This window comes from Vicugna pacos, chromosome 9, assembly GCF_048564905.1.
Source record: "Vicugna pacos chromosome 9, VicPac4, whole genome shotgun sequence".
Lineage (NCBI taxonomy): Eukaryota > Metazoa > Chordata > Mammalia > Artiodactyla > Camelidae > Vicugna > Vicugna pacos.
Window position 1 is genome coordinate 1189475 of NC_132995.1, and position 12985 is coordinate 1202459.

General features: G+C 48.6%; 1 protein-coding gene across 2 annotated transcripts; it reads left to right on the plus strand.

Moving 5' to 3' along the window:
• Nucleotides 1–4113: 4113 nt before the first annotated feature.
• On the plus strand, nt 4114–12983 carry LOC116282218 (uncharacterized). 2 transcript variants are annotated; one of them, XM_072968388.1, is made up of 4 exons: nt 4114–4355; nt 7001–7049; nt 9956–10082; nt 11267–12983. In XM_072968388.1, exons 3-4 carry the CDS (start codon nt 10049–10051, stop codon nt 12748–12750), a joined length of 1518 nt encoding a protein of 505 aa, XP_072824489.1. In that variant the 5' UTR covers nt 4114–4355; nt 7001–7049; nt 9956–10048; the 3' UTR covers nt 12751–12983. The 2 variants fall into 2 exon arrangements, with proteins under 2 accessions (XP_072824489.1, XP_072824488.1); XM_072968387.1 differs by lacking the exon at nt 7001–7049 and having other exon boundaries at nt 11267–12978.
• Nucleotides 12984–12985: the final 2 nt, after the last annotated feature.

The following is a 12985-nucleotide window of genomic DNA, read 5'->3' on the forward strand; positions in this document are numbered from 1 at the left end:
ATTTAGAAAGGTTAACAGGCATCATAGAACAGGAAATCAAAAAAGATTTAGTTTTACAGCGAGAACTAAGAACATCACAGATGCGACTGGTCGTATTTTTAAAATCCAAATATGAACAAAATATTTAATGACAGAATTGATTAAGTCTGAAGCTTTGGTTCAGAAAGCTCATGACAGTCAAAATTTAGAGATTTGAGAGGTTGAGAGAAGAATCTTAAACTATCTAAATGTGCCTATTTTTAGGTAATTTTGGACATACAGGTTTTAGATTCTTGTCAAGAAATAGGATGTCTAGACCCTAGAAATGAACAAAATAGGAGCAGATGGAGGGACTTCGGTTTTCTCTGCTGGCATGTAAGAAGCTGGAAGTTGCCACTGCATCCTAACAGCAAGTAAACATCCGAAGACACTGGAAAATCAACCAGTCTTGTTAAGGTCATGGGGCAGAGTACAGCCCCCTCGGATCAGAGTGAGCACCAGGAGAATACAGAGAATGAAGAAACCCAGGAGCCGAGTTGAGCCCTCCCCAGGAACCCCAGTGCTGGGTAGCAAAACCTAAGCTGTGTGTGCCTTGATTGGAGGCTACTGTCATGTGGAAGATTTAGGGGGGGCTATGTAGAAGTTGTAATCCTATGTGATTAGTTATTGATGCGTATTTTTCTTTCTCCAGTTGGCCCTAGATTGGAAGTGTGGACAAATTTAGGGAAGCTGTCACTTACTAATGTTGTTTGTGCCAATCATGACACATGACAATAGGTTTTTGTTTGGCTTCCTGGCTGAAGATAGTAATCTGACTCCCTGGATTAGTTACTGTAGGTACTACGTTGGCAGTTTGGATAGGATGGCACAGATTGTGGCTTGAGTTTTGGTGTACGTTTGGTGTGACCATTGTCTATCTGTATAGTCACTCCCACCTGAACGAGGAAGAAGGTACCCACAGTAGTGAGTGTTCTTGTTTACTTAACTGGTCATGTGTTGAACGTTAGTTTATCTTTCACTCATTTTCCATCTCCCATCCTACCACTTTGGCTTTGACAGATCTTCAGTTTGGCAGTTTTTTTTTTTTTCAGTGGAGGTACCAGGGATTGAACCCAGGACCTCATGCGTGCTAATAAGCATGTGCTCTACCACTGAGCTATTACCCTTCCCCCAGTTTGCTTGTTTGTTTCATTGTTTTTAAATAGTGGATGTACCAAAAATTCAAACTGGAACAGTCTGACTTTCCCAAGGGTCCTGCTCTCATTGTGTCACAGCAGGTTTATTATTAAAAAAATTTTTTTTATTGAAATATATAGTCAGTTACAGTGTGTCAATTTGTGGTGTACAGCATAATGTCCTAGTCATGCATATATATATACATATATTCGTTTTCATATTTTTTTTCATTAAATGTTATTATGAGTTATTGAATATGGTTCCCTGGGCTACACCTGAAGAAACTTGGTTTTTATGTATTTTTATATAAGTAGGTTATCATTTGCAAATCTCAAACTCCCAAATTTATCTCTTTCCATCTCCTTTCACCCAGTAACCATAAGATTGTATACTATGTCTGCGAGTCTGCTTCTGTTTTGTAGATGAGTTCGTTAGTGTCCTTTTTCTCTTTTTCTTTTTAGATTCCATATGTGAGTGATAGCATATGATATTTTTCTTTCTCTTTCTGGCTAACTGTGGTCTCCAGGTCCATCCCTGTTGCTGCAAATGGCATTATTTTATTCTTTTTTGTGGCTGAGTAGTATTTTATTGTATAAATATACCACAACCTCTTTGTCCAGTCATCTTTCAATGGATAGTTAGGTTGCTTCCATGTCTTGGCTATTGTATATAGTGCATTGCAGGTTTATTTGGGGACATAGACTTGCCATTATATTCCTCGGAGAATCCCCCAGATTTCAGACATAGTGCTCCAGGCTTCCCAGTGAGAGGAGCTACTCAATGTTCTCTTGGTAATAAAGTGTGATCATCATCACCCAGGCAGTGGAGCGTTTCCCTTTTTGCTTACGTGGCAGAGGAAGCCCAAAATGACCAAGTAGCTGTCTCAAGTTCCAGTTCAGGTTTAATAATATTACTCTTCTCCTGGAGGTTTTCTCCCTTAAGAACAAAGGCCTCCCAGCAAGCAGAACTTACTGTTGAGGAGATGAGCAGCAGAAATTATTTGAGTAGGTTTTTAGGTGTAATGTGGAAATGTAGGCTTGCCAGATTTAGTAAGTAATATCTGGCCCAGTAAAATATGATTATTTTTCTAACTCCTTGTGCATATATACACTGAAATAAAAGAAAAATATTGCATGGGACATGCTTATTATAAAATTCATTTGTGTATCTGAAGACAATATACTTGAGTTTCATACTTTTTTCTTTAATTACATTTCCCTGGTAATTTGCATCTCCTTTACAGTTTCTTGTTTTGCAGGATTTGTTTATAAAATTCCTTGTAGTTATGCTCTATATTCCATTTAGTTTGTTTCATAGCTTCCAGGGTAGTCTCATCCACCTTAGTTCATTCCTTTACCCATTGAACATTCTTTACTGAGATATAGGCTTAAAAGTGGCACTGTGAGCTGAGGGCAGATGGTGATGTCCAGTGTGGAAGACCATTACAATTTCCCCTTTGATTTTTTAAAAATCTTTTTAATTCACAGTCCTCTGAATAACAATCTTATTTTTATCGTCTTCTTTGCTAGTAGTGGGAAACTTACATCTCTTAATGCTTGTTATTACATGCTGGCTTATAGTTGAGTGCCCATCATTTCCAATACTGATTGTACAATTGCATTGTGTTAAGTTTTCGTAAAGCATTGCAAAAAGCTGACTATGGGAGTTTAAAGGCGTCCTGACAAATCAGCACAGGAACCGGGACAAAAATCATTAAATAAAGGAAGTTTCCTGTATACATGGAACAGCTGGCCACGTAATTCCTGATGTGTTTCATAAACCTGCCACTGTGTCTGAGACCCAGGAGGGGCTTATTGAAGATTCGTTAGAGCGGTAAATACACATGACAGCCTGGCTCCCCTATTCATTTTTACATTTCCAGTAAGTTTTTCAAAGTGGCATCTCGACCTATCCCTCCAAGTTGTTAGAGCCCAATGTTTTCCAGTTTGAAAAGGAATCACAGTTTGTAGGTGAAACTGTGAGTGTGGCCAAAGTTTCAGCACAGTCAGGTTCAGCTTCATTTCTCTGGCTTTTCAGACTTCACCATCTCTCGCTCAAATTTCACTGAGCTCTTAACTTTATTACACCGTAATATGTTTCTCTAGAACTATTTTTGCCAATTTTGTTGAGTAAGTACATAATAAGTTTTTGTAGAAGCCATTTCATAAATATTTTTCAGAGATAATTTAAACTCCTTGCACATTCACTGTTATTACAATTTCGGGTGAATTGATAAATCAGTTCCCATCGAGGAGATGAGATCATGGAATCCCAAACATTTGTTTCCCAGAAAAGTGCCTCCTTTGCAAGCGTAGGCTTCGATGGTTAGAAGCCCACACGCTATCTTGGCAGGAAGTGGTGTGATAATTGGTTCCCCTTTACAGTAAGTTTCAGATCCTTAAAAGAAATGGAAGATAACTCAGAGAGTAATAAATATTATCTTAATAAAAGTGTTTCTCGCCAGGTTGGAACACAATCACTGATCATCTCTCCAGCTCTCCTTCTTGCCCCGCCTGGCGTCTTTTCTTGCGTATTGGAGATCATGAAACAGCCTCCAAAACATCAGTCGACATCTATTCGACAAGCAACAAGATAGCTGACAGCTATGAGTTGACGTAAAGCGTGTCCCTTCGAGTGTGTAGATTTGGGAAATTGCTGTGCTTCATACGGTCTGAAATCACAGGTCCCTAACCTTTCTGGGCTTTTCCAAGACTGCTCTCAAAGTCTGGGTGTGTCCCCTTTATGAGTAAGCCCCATCCTTAGAGCCAGCGATCGCCCCGCGCCCCTGACAGAGCCCCTAGGCCTTCCTTGAGTGAGTTCCGCTCTGACCGCAGGTAGGTGTGGCGGCAGCAGAAACTACATTACCCAGAAGTCACTACGGTGCTCGGCGGAGACTGAGCCAATGAAACCTTAGGGGAAGGACGCATACGTGCGTGCGCATCGAGTGAGGGCGGGACTTCCGGCGTTGTTTCTTGCTGTCTTTTGTTTGCTGTCGCGCCGTTCACCCCTTCGCTGCCTCAGCGTCGGTTGCTGGGACCTGAGGGGACGGAACGGAAAAGCGGGAGGAAAGACGTTGTTGCCATTGCTCAGCGGCGGCGTGAGTGACGGCGGTGCCCTCGTTCCCGCCCCACTCCCCGCCTCTCCGGGCCCCTCTCTCCTACCGGCCGGTGGCCGAGGCCGCGCCGATGAGCCCCGCTCAGGTGGGTGCTGCGTCCCCGGGCCCCACCCGGCCGACCCCCACCCCCGAGTCCAGGTCAGGACGGAGGGGCGCCCGCTCAGTTCCTGCCGGTCACGCCCGTGTCCAGAGCAGAGGGCGGCCCTGGAGGGGTCGCCCTTCCAGCGGGTGGGAAGGGGTGCGGGAGGGAGCTCCCCCGGGGCCGCCTGTGCGAGGCTCGCGGGTGCTACGCGGTGGGCAGCGCCGGGGACCGGGGAGGGGAGGAGGTGTCTCCCCTGAAACGGCCGCCTGAGCAGCGGGAATCCGTGGGAGGTTGGGGAGTCGGGTTGGGAGACGCCGCTATATTGTGATTTAGGAGGAATGCAGATTTGGTATTCCGATGACCGAAATGTATTTCTCATGTGTCTTTGGTCTTGGTCCACAGTTCCAGTCTCACAACTCCCACAAGTCTTCGAATTTCCGAAGTGTTGAGAGTGATGGTATCTTTTGTTATGCGAATGAGGTGACTTTCGGAAGCACCTAAGGATGGAGGCTGGTTATCAGTAGAACCAACCTTATGATTAGAGGGTTGGCACTGTCAGTCCCCGCACCCGCCTCCCACCTTTCAAGAAGGGAAGAGTGGTTGGACGTGGAACCTGGCCCTAATAGCCAAGTATTGAATCAGTCATATCTGTGTAATCGAGCCACTGTAAAAACCCAAAAGGACAGGGTTCAGAGAGCTTCCAGGTTGGTGAAGACATGGAGGCGCTGGAAGGGCGACACACTCAGAGAGCATGGAAGCTCCTGTGCACCTCTTCTGTCTGGCTGTTCTTGAGTTATGCCTTTTTGTTTGTTTGTTTTTAATAGAGGTACTGGGGATTGAACCCAGGACTTCATGCATGCTAAGCCTGTGCTGTACCACTGAGCTACACCCTCCCCCTTAAGTTACGTGTGTGTATGCCTTTTTATAATAAACTAGTAATCTGGTAAGTAAACTGTACTTTTCAGGTCTGTGATCCACTCTAGCAGTTTATTTGAACCCAAGGAGAGGGGCTTGGGATTGTCTGATATAGGCTGCCAGTCAGAAGCAGGTGTAAGGACCTGGGCTTGAGACTGAGATCTAAAGTGCTGGAGGGGGAACAGTTGTGTAGGACTGAACCTTTATTCTATGGAATCTGATGCTAGTTCCCGGTAGGTAGTGTCAGAATTGAGTTTAATTCTTCAGCACCCTGCTCCTGTCTGAAGATTGCTTGGTGTTGTGTGGGAACCACCCCCTCCTCTTCCCCACCCTCCGTTGCACACACGTGTTGGAATTGGGTCCAGGAACCTAATTTAGGGGTATATCCAGATTTGAAGTTTAAAGTTGTTAAAAAGTGGATGGGATATTGTGGCAGGGAGACTGGTTTGGAGAACATGGCAACAGACTCCAGGAGGATTCTGGTAGGGGCTGGACCAGAGTAGCAGCAGTAGAGGAGAGACATGACAAGAGTTTGGATCGATCGTAAAAATAGAATTGACAGGATTTCCTGCTGCATCAGATACAGCTGTGAGCAAAAGTAAGGAATGAAAGAGCATCCCAATTGTTTTTACTTGAACATTGAAGGAGTGGAGATGAGGAATCAGTGCAGTGAACAGGATTCAGAGAGAAGATCATGAGTTGTGTTTGGACATAGTTATTCTGAGATGTCTCAAGTTGGAGATGTCAGAAGTTGGAGACATTTCATGGGTAGGTGGACGTAATGGTCTGGAGACCTGGGAAGGTCTCAGGTCTGGAGCTTTCAATAGGGTGCAGGTAGTGGACTGGACCAGGTCTTAGCCTAGAGGTCTGATTGAAGAAAGGGAGTCTTCAGGTTGTTATTTCAGATGGGCTCTGTGGTGAGGTGTGGGAAGCCTGAGCCCGGAGGGTGGGGCACGTGGGTATGCATCCCTGACGCTCCTCCAGAGAGGAGCAGTCCTGCTGCAAGATGAATTCTGGCTTGTGTTTGTAGGAAGGTAGATGTACATGGGGTGAGGAGCTGACCTGGGATGGAGGCTGAGTTGTGAGTTGGTGTAGATTCTTCCCATTGAAGGCATAGCAGGCCCTCAAGACCACAGTCTGTAGCACAAGGCAGAGGTCAGCTGGGTTGGTGGAGCAGCTCAGTCCCAGATCAGGGCACTGCCTCGCCTCCTCCGGCCCTCAGAGCAAGAGGGACAGTCCTCTGTCTGGCCAAGGGCTCTCTGCATGCTCCTCCTGCAGAGAATTATGTTGTAGGCAGGCTTGAAAGGACTTGTAGATGACCTGCCTGCTCCGTTCCTCCCTGCAACTCATTAACTTAAGCACCCATGAAACAGTTACTGACTTAAACATTAATAAACTAGTATCCCTCTAAATACGTACACATAGGCAGGCAATAGAAATTAACATGTTGAGTTAGTTAAATCTATCCAAACACAATAATTGGTGTGAATATTAATATGCCTTTAAGTATTTGCTTATGATGTAAAATTTTATATATCACATCCTCTTAAAATCTTCAAAACAGTAAAAATATACAGCCCAAATTTCAAAACCCTCCCAGTTCTTGTGTCCTGAAAACAGACACAAAACCATTGACTCTGTGGGCAGAACTCTTGACACATAGTGTGCACTACTTATGTTTGCTATCAGCATCAGCCCTGTGAGTTGAAACCATTCTTATTCCCATTTTACAGGTGTGGACACTGAGGCCCAGGGAGAGTCCATCTTTCAGTCACACAGCAAGTAAGAGTCAGCAATTTAGACCATCAGGCTGAAATCCCTTTGCTCCAGGGCAAGGTGGGGTTGGTGGTCCAGCTCAGGTTGTAGTATCTTACCATGGTTGCCCATTTCTTATGGCTTCCCTCTTCCCACAGGGTCCCCTAGTGGTGGTAGAAGTGCTAATGACCTACACAGATGAACAGATTGTGTCCCAGCTTCTCAGCCACCCCAGTGGTCGCCCTGATGGTTTAGGCACCCCCGTATGTGGAGTGGGGGCCTTCTGAGACTCTGCACCTGTGCTCCTTCTTGAAGACTCTGAGGTTCCACAAAGAGCCTGGGGTCCTGAACTCAGTCCTGTCTTGTATGGATCAGTTTCATTTCTCTTTTTTTTTCTCTTCTTCTTCTTCTTCTTTTTTTTTTTTTTACTGGAAGCAGTGAGTATTGAACCCAGAACCTCACGCTTGCGCTCTACCACTGAGCTATACACACACACCCCCTCCATTTCTGACACCCGACAGGGTGAGATGTGGCATGCATGCTGGTTCTAGTGCCTGCAGGTGACTCTTTACAGGGCCAGTTAGGAACCGGCAGATTCCTGTTACGTGTGATGGAGCAGGGAGCAGGGTGGCCGGCCAGCAGGGTGGGAGGTCAGGCGTGCAGGGATCAGGCCTAGAACGACAGCCTTAGTTCTGGGCCTCTAACCTGAGGACAGTGGGAACTAGGAAAGGTTTGAAACAGAGGAGGGAGGTGATTTGGCCCTGATTGTAACAGGCTCCTTGTGGCTGTGGAGTAGAGGATAGATTGTAGGGGTGAAGGAGAAGTTAGGATGACCTGTGAGCAAGTTACTGCCTCCGTGCAGGGGAGCACCGATGCTCCCTGGACAGGAGTGGTGGCTGTGCAGGGCGGTGAGTGGTTGGCTCTGGGTCGTGTTCTGCACAGAGCTGCACGCATTTTCTGATACAGAAAGTGAAGGAGATGGAGAGATGAGTTGCAAGGGCGGAGTCAGGACAGTCCTGAGGCTTTTGGCCTCGCTGGGAAGAACGAATGGATATTCCATCAGTTAAGATGTGGAAAGTCAGCGGTAGGAGGGATTTTCACAGAGGATATCAGGAATCAAATTTTGGCCACATCACAAATGTTCCAGAGACTCTGAGTGGACATGTGCAGTCAGCAGGTTGGATCCATGGGTCTGGAGTCAAGTGGAGGCATTCAGGTTGGAGACAGCCACAATATGGGGGCCAGTGTGTGGACCCCAATAAAGCTGTGGGTCAGACTTCAGAAGGGCCTCTTTATGATACGATAGTGGTACCATTTGGGGCAGGGTAGGGAAGGAGGGGCCAAACCTGCATCTCACTTGGGCATGTGAGTTGGGGGGGGGTCACAGATGACAGTGAGGAGCCAGAGTGGCTGTAGGTGTACCTCACTGGGGGAGTGTAGGGTCATGAAGCCTTCTGAGGGGACAATGGATGTGAGATGGATGCTGAGTTATCTCCAGGAAGAAAGTCAGATGTCAGTGAGGTCAGGGCAGGGTTTATTAACCTGCTATGGATTCAGGAAGGTTTTGAGGTGACCTTCTCTGAATTGTTTTATTCAGACTGGTCTGTTAGTTAAGGGGGAAACTAGCTAGAAGTGTTGATAGTCTGCAGCTTTGAATGAGGCTAGGTGGAGAGAGGAAATCAAGTCCACTTTTGAGACAATATGGGCGTAGGGCAGAAATGAGCAAGTGCCAAGCACTGTGAGATAGAGCATATGCTTAGCATGCACAGGGTCCTGGATTCAATCCCCAGTACCTCCTCTAAAAATGAATGAATGAATAAACATACCCCCAAAAAAATTTTTAAAAAAGAAAGAAAAAGAAATGGTCCAGTGGGGAGACCTTCTGATGAGGACTGAGTGCTCTCTGGCACTAGGGCACTTTGGCATTCTGGGGCAAGACTGGGCTGATCGAGGTGCTGGTTGCCTTTGTCATGTGCTGCTTGAATTCCACATGCAGACCAGTATGTCCGAAGGGGTGGGCCTGGGGCTTTCAGTGGAGTCACCAGAGTCATGAGGGAAATGAGTCCAGAGTGCTGTACAGGTGAGGAAGGTGCGTGGTCACCCCCAGGTGTAACACTGCGCACTGGAGGTAGAGCGAAGAGACTGGGTCTGGGTGTCTGGGAGGTGAGATCCGAGGGGAATTACCTGACAGCCGGAGGTGGAGCCCCCCTGCCAGGCCAGGGCCTATCTGGTGCTGTTCTGCTGCCTCCTCTGCCGGTTTGTACCGCGTGCTGGATGCAGCAATCAGTGGGCGTGGGAGAGCCGGCAGCAGCGCTGCCAGGACATGGTAACTGTCCCACACGGGAAGTTGGGAGGAGGGTGAGGAGGGTAGGCACGTGTGGGGGAAATTATTGATGATCCTGAGGAGTAAGTGTGCGAACCATCATACCCACCAGATTTTAGCTTATGGACGTAAACGAGTAAGTGAGGCCACGGAGAGGTCGATGTTGTTGAAAAAACTTTTTAGTACTTACATTTCCCACGTGTACAATGAACATGAGGCCACCTTGGGCTGTGTTGGGAAGCCCCAGATTTGTTCAGGAGTCAGAAGGAGGAGCAAGGGGAAACCTAGCCCAGAGCCTTTTTTGGGATTTTCCCTGGAAAAAGTGTGGAGAGTAAGATGAAGAGCTTAGGATTTACTGGTTTGACTAATTCTGGTGGGTTTTCCAGCTGAGCCGTCCCTTGCTGTCTGGTACCTGGCTCTGGGCTGACTTGGTGCATGAGCGTGGGGTGAGGAGGTGGCTCAGACAGCGGGCTCTGAATCATGGGGGAGAGATAAACATACTTGGCGGCTCATCTGGCCCTGTAATTCATGGATGGCAAGTACACAGAGCAGGCTGAAGGGGTACAGCCCAAGGAGCTGCTTGTGGACTGACCTGTCCTGATGTCTACAGGGCCGTGTGGTCTTTGAGGATGTGGCCGTGTACTTCTCCCAGGAGGAGTGGGGGCTCCTGGATGAGGCGCAGAGGCTCCTGTACCGGGATGTGATGCTGCAGAACATTGCACTCTTGTCCTCCGTAGGTACGGCCCTCACCCCACCAGGGTCCTGAGTGGGGATCTGTTCTTCTCCTTTTCCCGGGGGCACCCCCGACCTCCCCATGCTGAGACCGGGGGCCTTGCTTCCTGTCTGGTTTCCTGCATGTGTGCGGTTGGTGCCAGGGCCGGGCTGGGTGCACTGCACGCCTTCCCTCCAAGCAGCCCTGTCCCTGCTGCCCTGAGACTTTGTAAGACAGGGCTCAGGGTCAGAAATCTTGGGGTTTGTCTAAAAGATCCCACCAGCCCTGCTTGTCCCCAGTGGGGTGACCCTGTCCAGAGGCATGGAACCTCAGCGTCCCAGGCTTCCCCTGCCTTTTGCTGACAGACTTTGGTGCCTGCCTGTGCCGGGACATTCAGACACTGACCTGGTCACTGCTTGTGGGGACCGCGGGGTTCTTTCTTCAGAGACCCTCCTTTGATGTTCTTGTGATTTTAGAATGTGGGGCTTCACAAGGTGGGTCCCACTCCCTTGCCCTGTCTTTCTCCTTAGACTGGCCTCTTCAGGCCCAGGTGGTTGCTCACCATGAGCAGTACCAGGGCCCCGGGCGCCCGACAGGGTGGCTGTTGTTTGCAACATCAGGAGACTGTGGCCCTGGCAGGTGGGAGTTGGGAAGCAGTGAGATACCAGAGCTGGGTTCCAATCACTGGGCACTCATCCTATGTCACCAGTGTGTGGTGACAGAGACGGAGGCCACACCTCACTTCTACCTTTTCTTTCCTGCTGATATTCCTACTCTTAGCCTCTGGCCCTGGTTCTTACCCCTTCCCTCCCATGGCTCCCTCTGCAGTGCTCTCAGCATTTGATTTACACTTAAAGTGTTGTGGCACCTGCATGTGTCCTTAAACACACCTCATACCCTGGCTCCTGTGTTGCACTCAGATATTGTGGGCCTGGACACAACCTTCTACTCATTGCTCACTGGTCACCAGCAACCAGGCCTGGTTGAGAGCCATTTACAGAGGAGGAAGTTGTAGACCCTGCCCCCCTTCCTCATGTCCTTATTCGTCACCTGGGCTCTTCTGTCATGTGAGCTTCCCAAACTCAGCTCCGCAGAGCAGGCCTTCCGTGCATGGGCTCTGGGCCGGGGTGTCAGCCTTCACAGGGCCTTGCAGGTGGGTGTGTCTGATGCACATTTCTGACAAGGCTGCCTCGATCTCTCTCCTTACAGGTTGTTGGCACAGGGCCCAGGATGAAGAGGCTCCTTCAGAGCAAGGTGATTCCACTGGCATGTCCCAGGTCAAGGCTCCAGAGCTGGCTCCACCCACCCAGAAGTCTCCTTGTGAGATGCATGGTCCGCTCCTGAAAGACATTTTGTGCCTGGCTGAGCCCAGCGGAACACACCCTGAATGGGAGGTGCCCATGTGTGGGGTAAGTCTTTCCCAGCCCCGAAAGGAGCAGAGTGGAGAGAAACTATCCGAAAGGGACAAGGGGAGGCCCTCGTTCATGAAGAAGTGCAGCGATCACCTGGCCGGGAGGACCCCGACGTGCAGGGAGGGAGGGAAGGACTTCCCGGCCAGGTTAGGCCTTCTCCAGCCCCAGGCCCCACACAGTGGAGGGGAGCCACACAGGGTCACAGAGGGCAGGGAGACCTTTGAAAGTGGACAGGAAGATTACAGGTGCTGTGACTGCGGGAGCGCCTTCGGCCATGAACACAGAGTTGTTGAGCAGCAGGAAGGCCACGCTGGAGAAGAGCGTTCTGATTGCAGCGAAAGCGAGCCCTTCCTCACAAAGTTCCACCTGGTCCAGCACCAGAAAATTCACACTGAGACAAGGGTTTATGAGCACCTTGGACACAGAGGATTCTTCGCACCAAGGTCTGGCCTCCCTGAACACCAGCGCGTGCACCCTCGGCCCAGGCCTCATGAGTGCAGCCAGTGCGGGAGGTGCGTTAAAGACAGCTCCACACTCGTGGTTCATCAGAGAGTTCACACTGGAGAGAAGCCGTATGAATGCAATGAATGCAGGAAATGCTTTAGGTACAGCTTCACTCTCAAGAGACATCAAAGAGCTCACATTAGAGAAAGGCCATTTCAGTGCAGCGTGTGCGGGAAACTTTTTGTCGACAGCGCCACGCTCATTATCCATCAGAAGGTTCACACTCGAGGAAGGCGTTTTGAATGCAGCAAATGCGGGCAGTTTTTCAGGTACAGCTTCACACTTGAGAGACATGAGAAAGCTCATACGGGAGAAAGGCCTTATGAGTGCAGTGAATGTGGGAAACTCTTTAGGCACAACTCAAATCATATTAGGCATCGGAGAAACCACACCGGAGAGAGGCCGTATGAGTGCAGCGTGTGTGGTAGACTCTTCAGCCAAAACTCCCACCTCATCCGGCACCAGAATATTCACACCAGAGAAAAAACATACGAGTGTCGTGAGTGTGGGAAATCCTTTATGGACAACTCCACACTCGTTATTCATCAGAGGGTTCACACCGGGGAAAAGCCCTATGAATGCAGTGAATGTGGGAAAGTCTTTAGATACAACTCCAGCCTCATTAAACATCGGAGAATTCACACTGGGGAAAGGCCTTATGAGTGCCTCAGCTGTGGGAGAGGCTTTAGCCAGAACTCCCACCTCACTCGGCATCGAGAAGTTCACAGTAAAGTGTATTGCAAACAGGGAAAGACTTCAGAGAAACCTCTGGTCTGACTTAGCACTGTGAGGTGTTGCTCTGCAGGGTTTTTAAAAACCTTTAATGGTGGAAAACTACGTGTAACCAAATTTATGATCTTAACCACATTTAAGTGTAAGCTCAGTAGTAATAATACATTCACACCTTGTGCAAATATTCAGAAGTCTTTTCATCTTACACAACAGAAACTAAGCCCATTAGACAAGAGCGCCTCCCCCCCCTCCCCCCCTTATCCCCTGACAGCCACGCTCT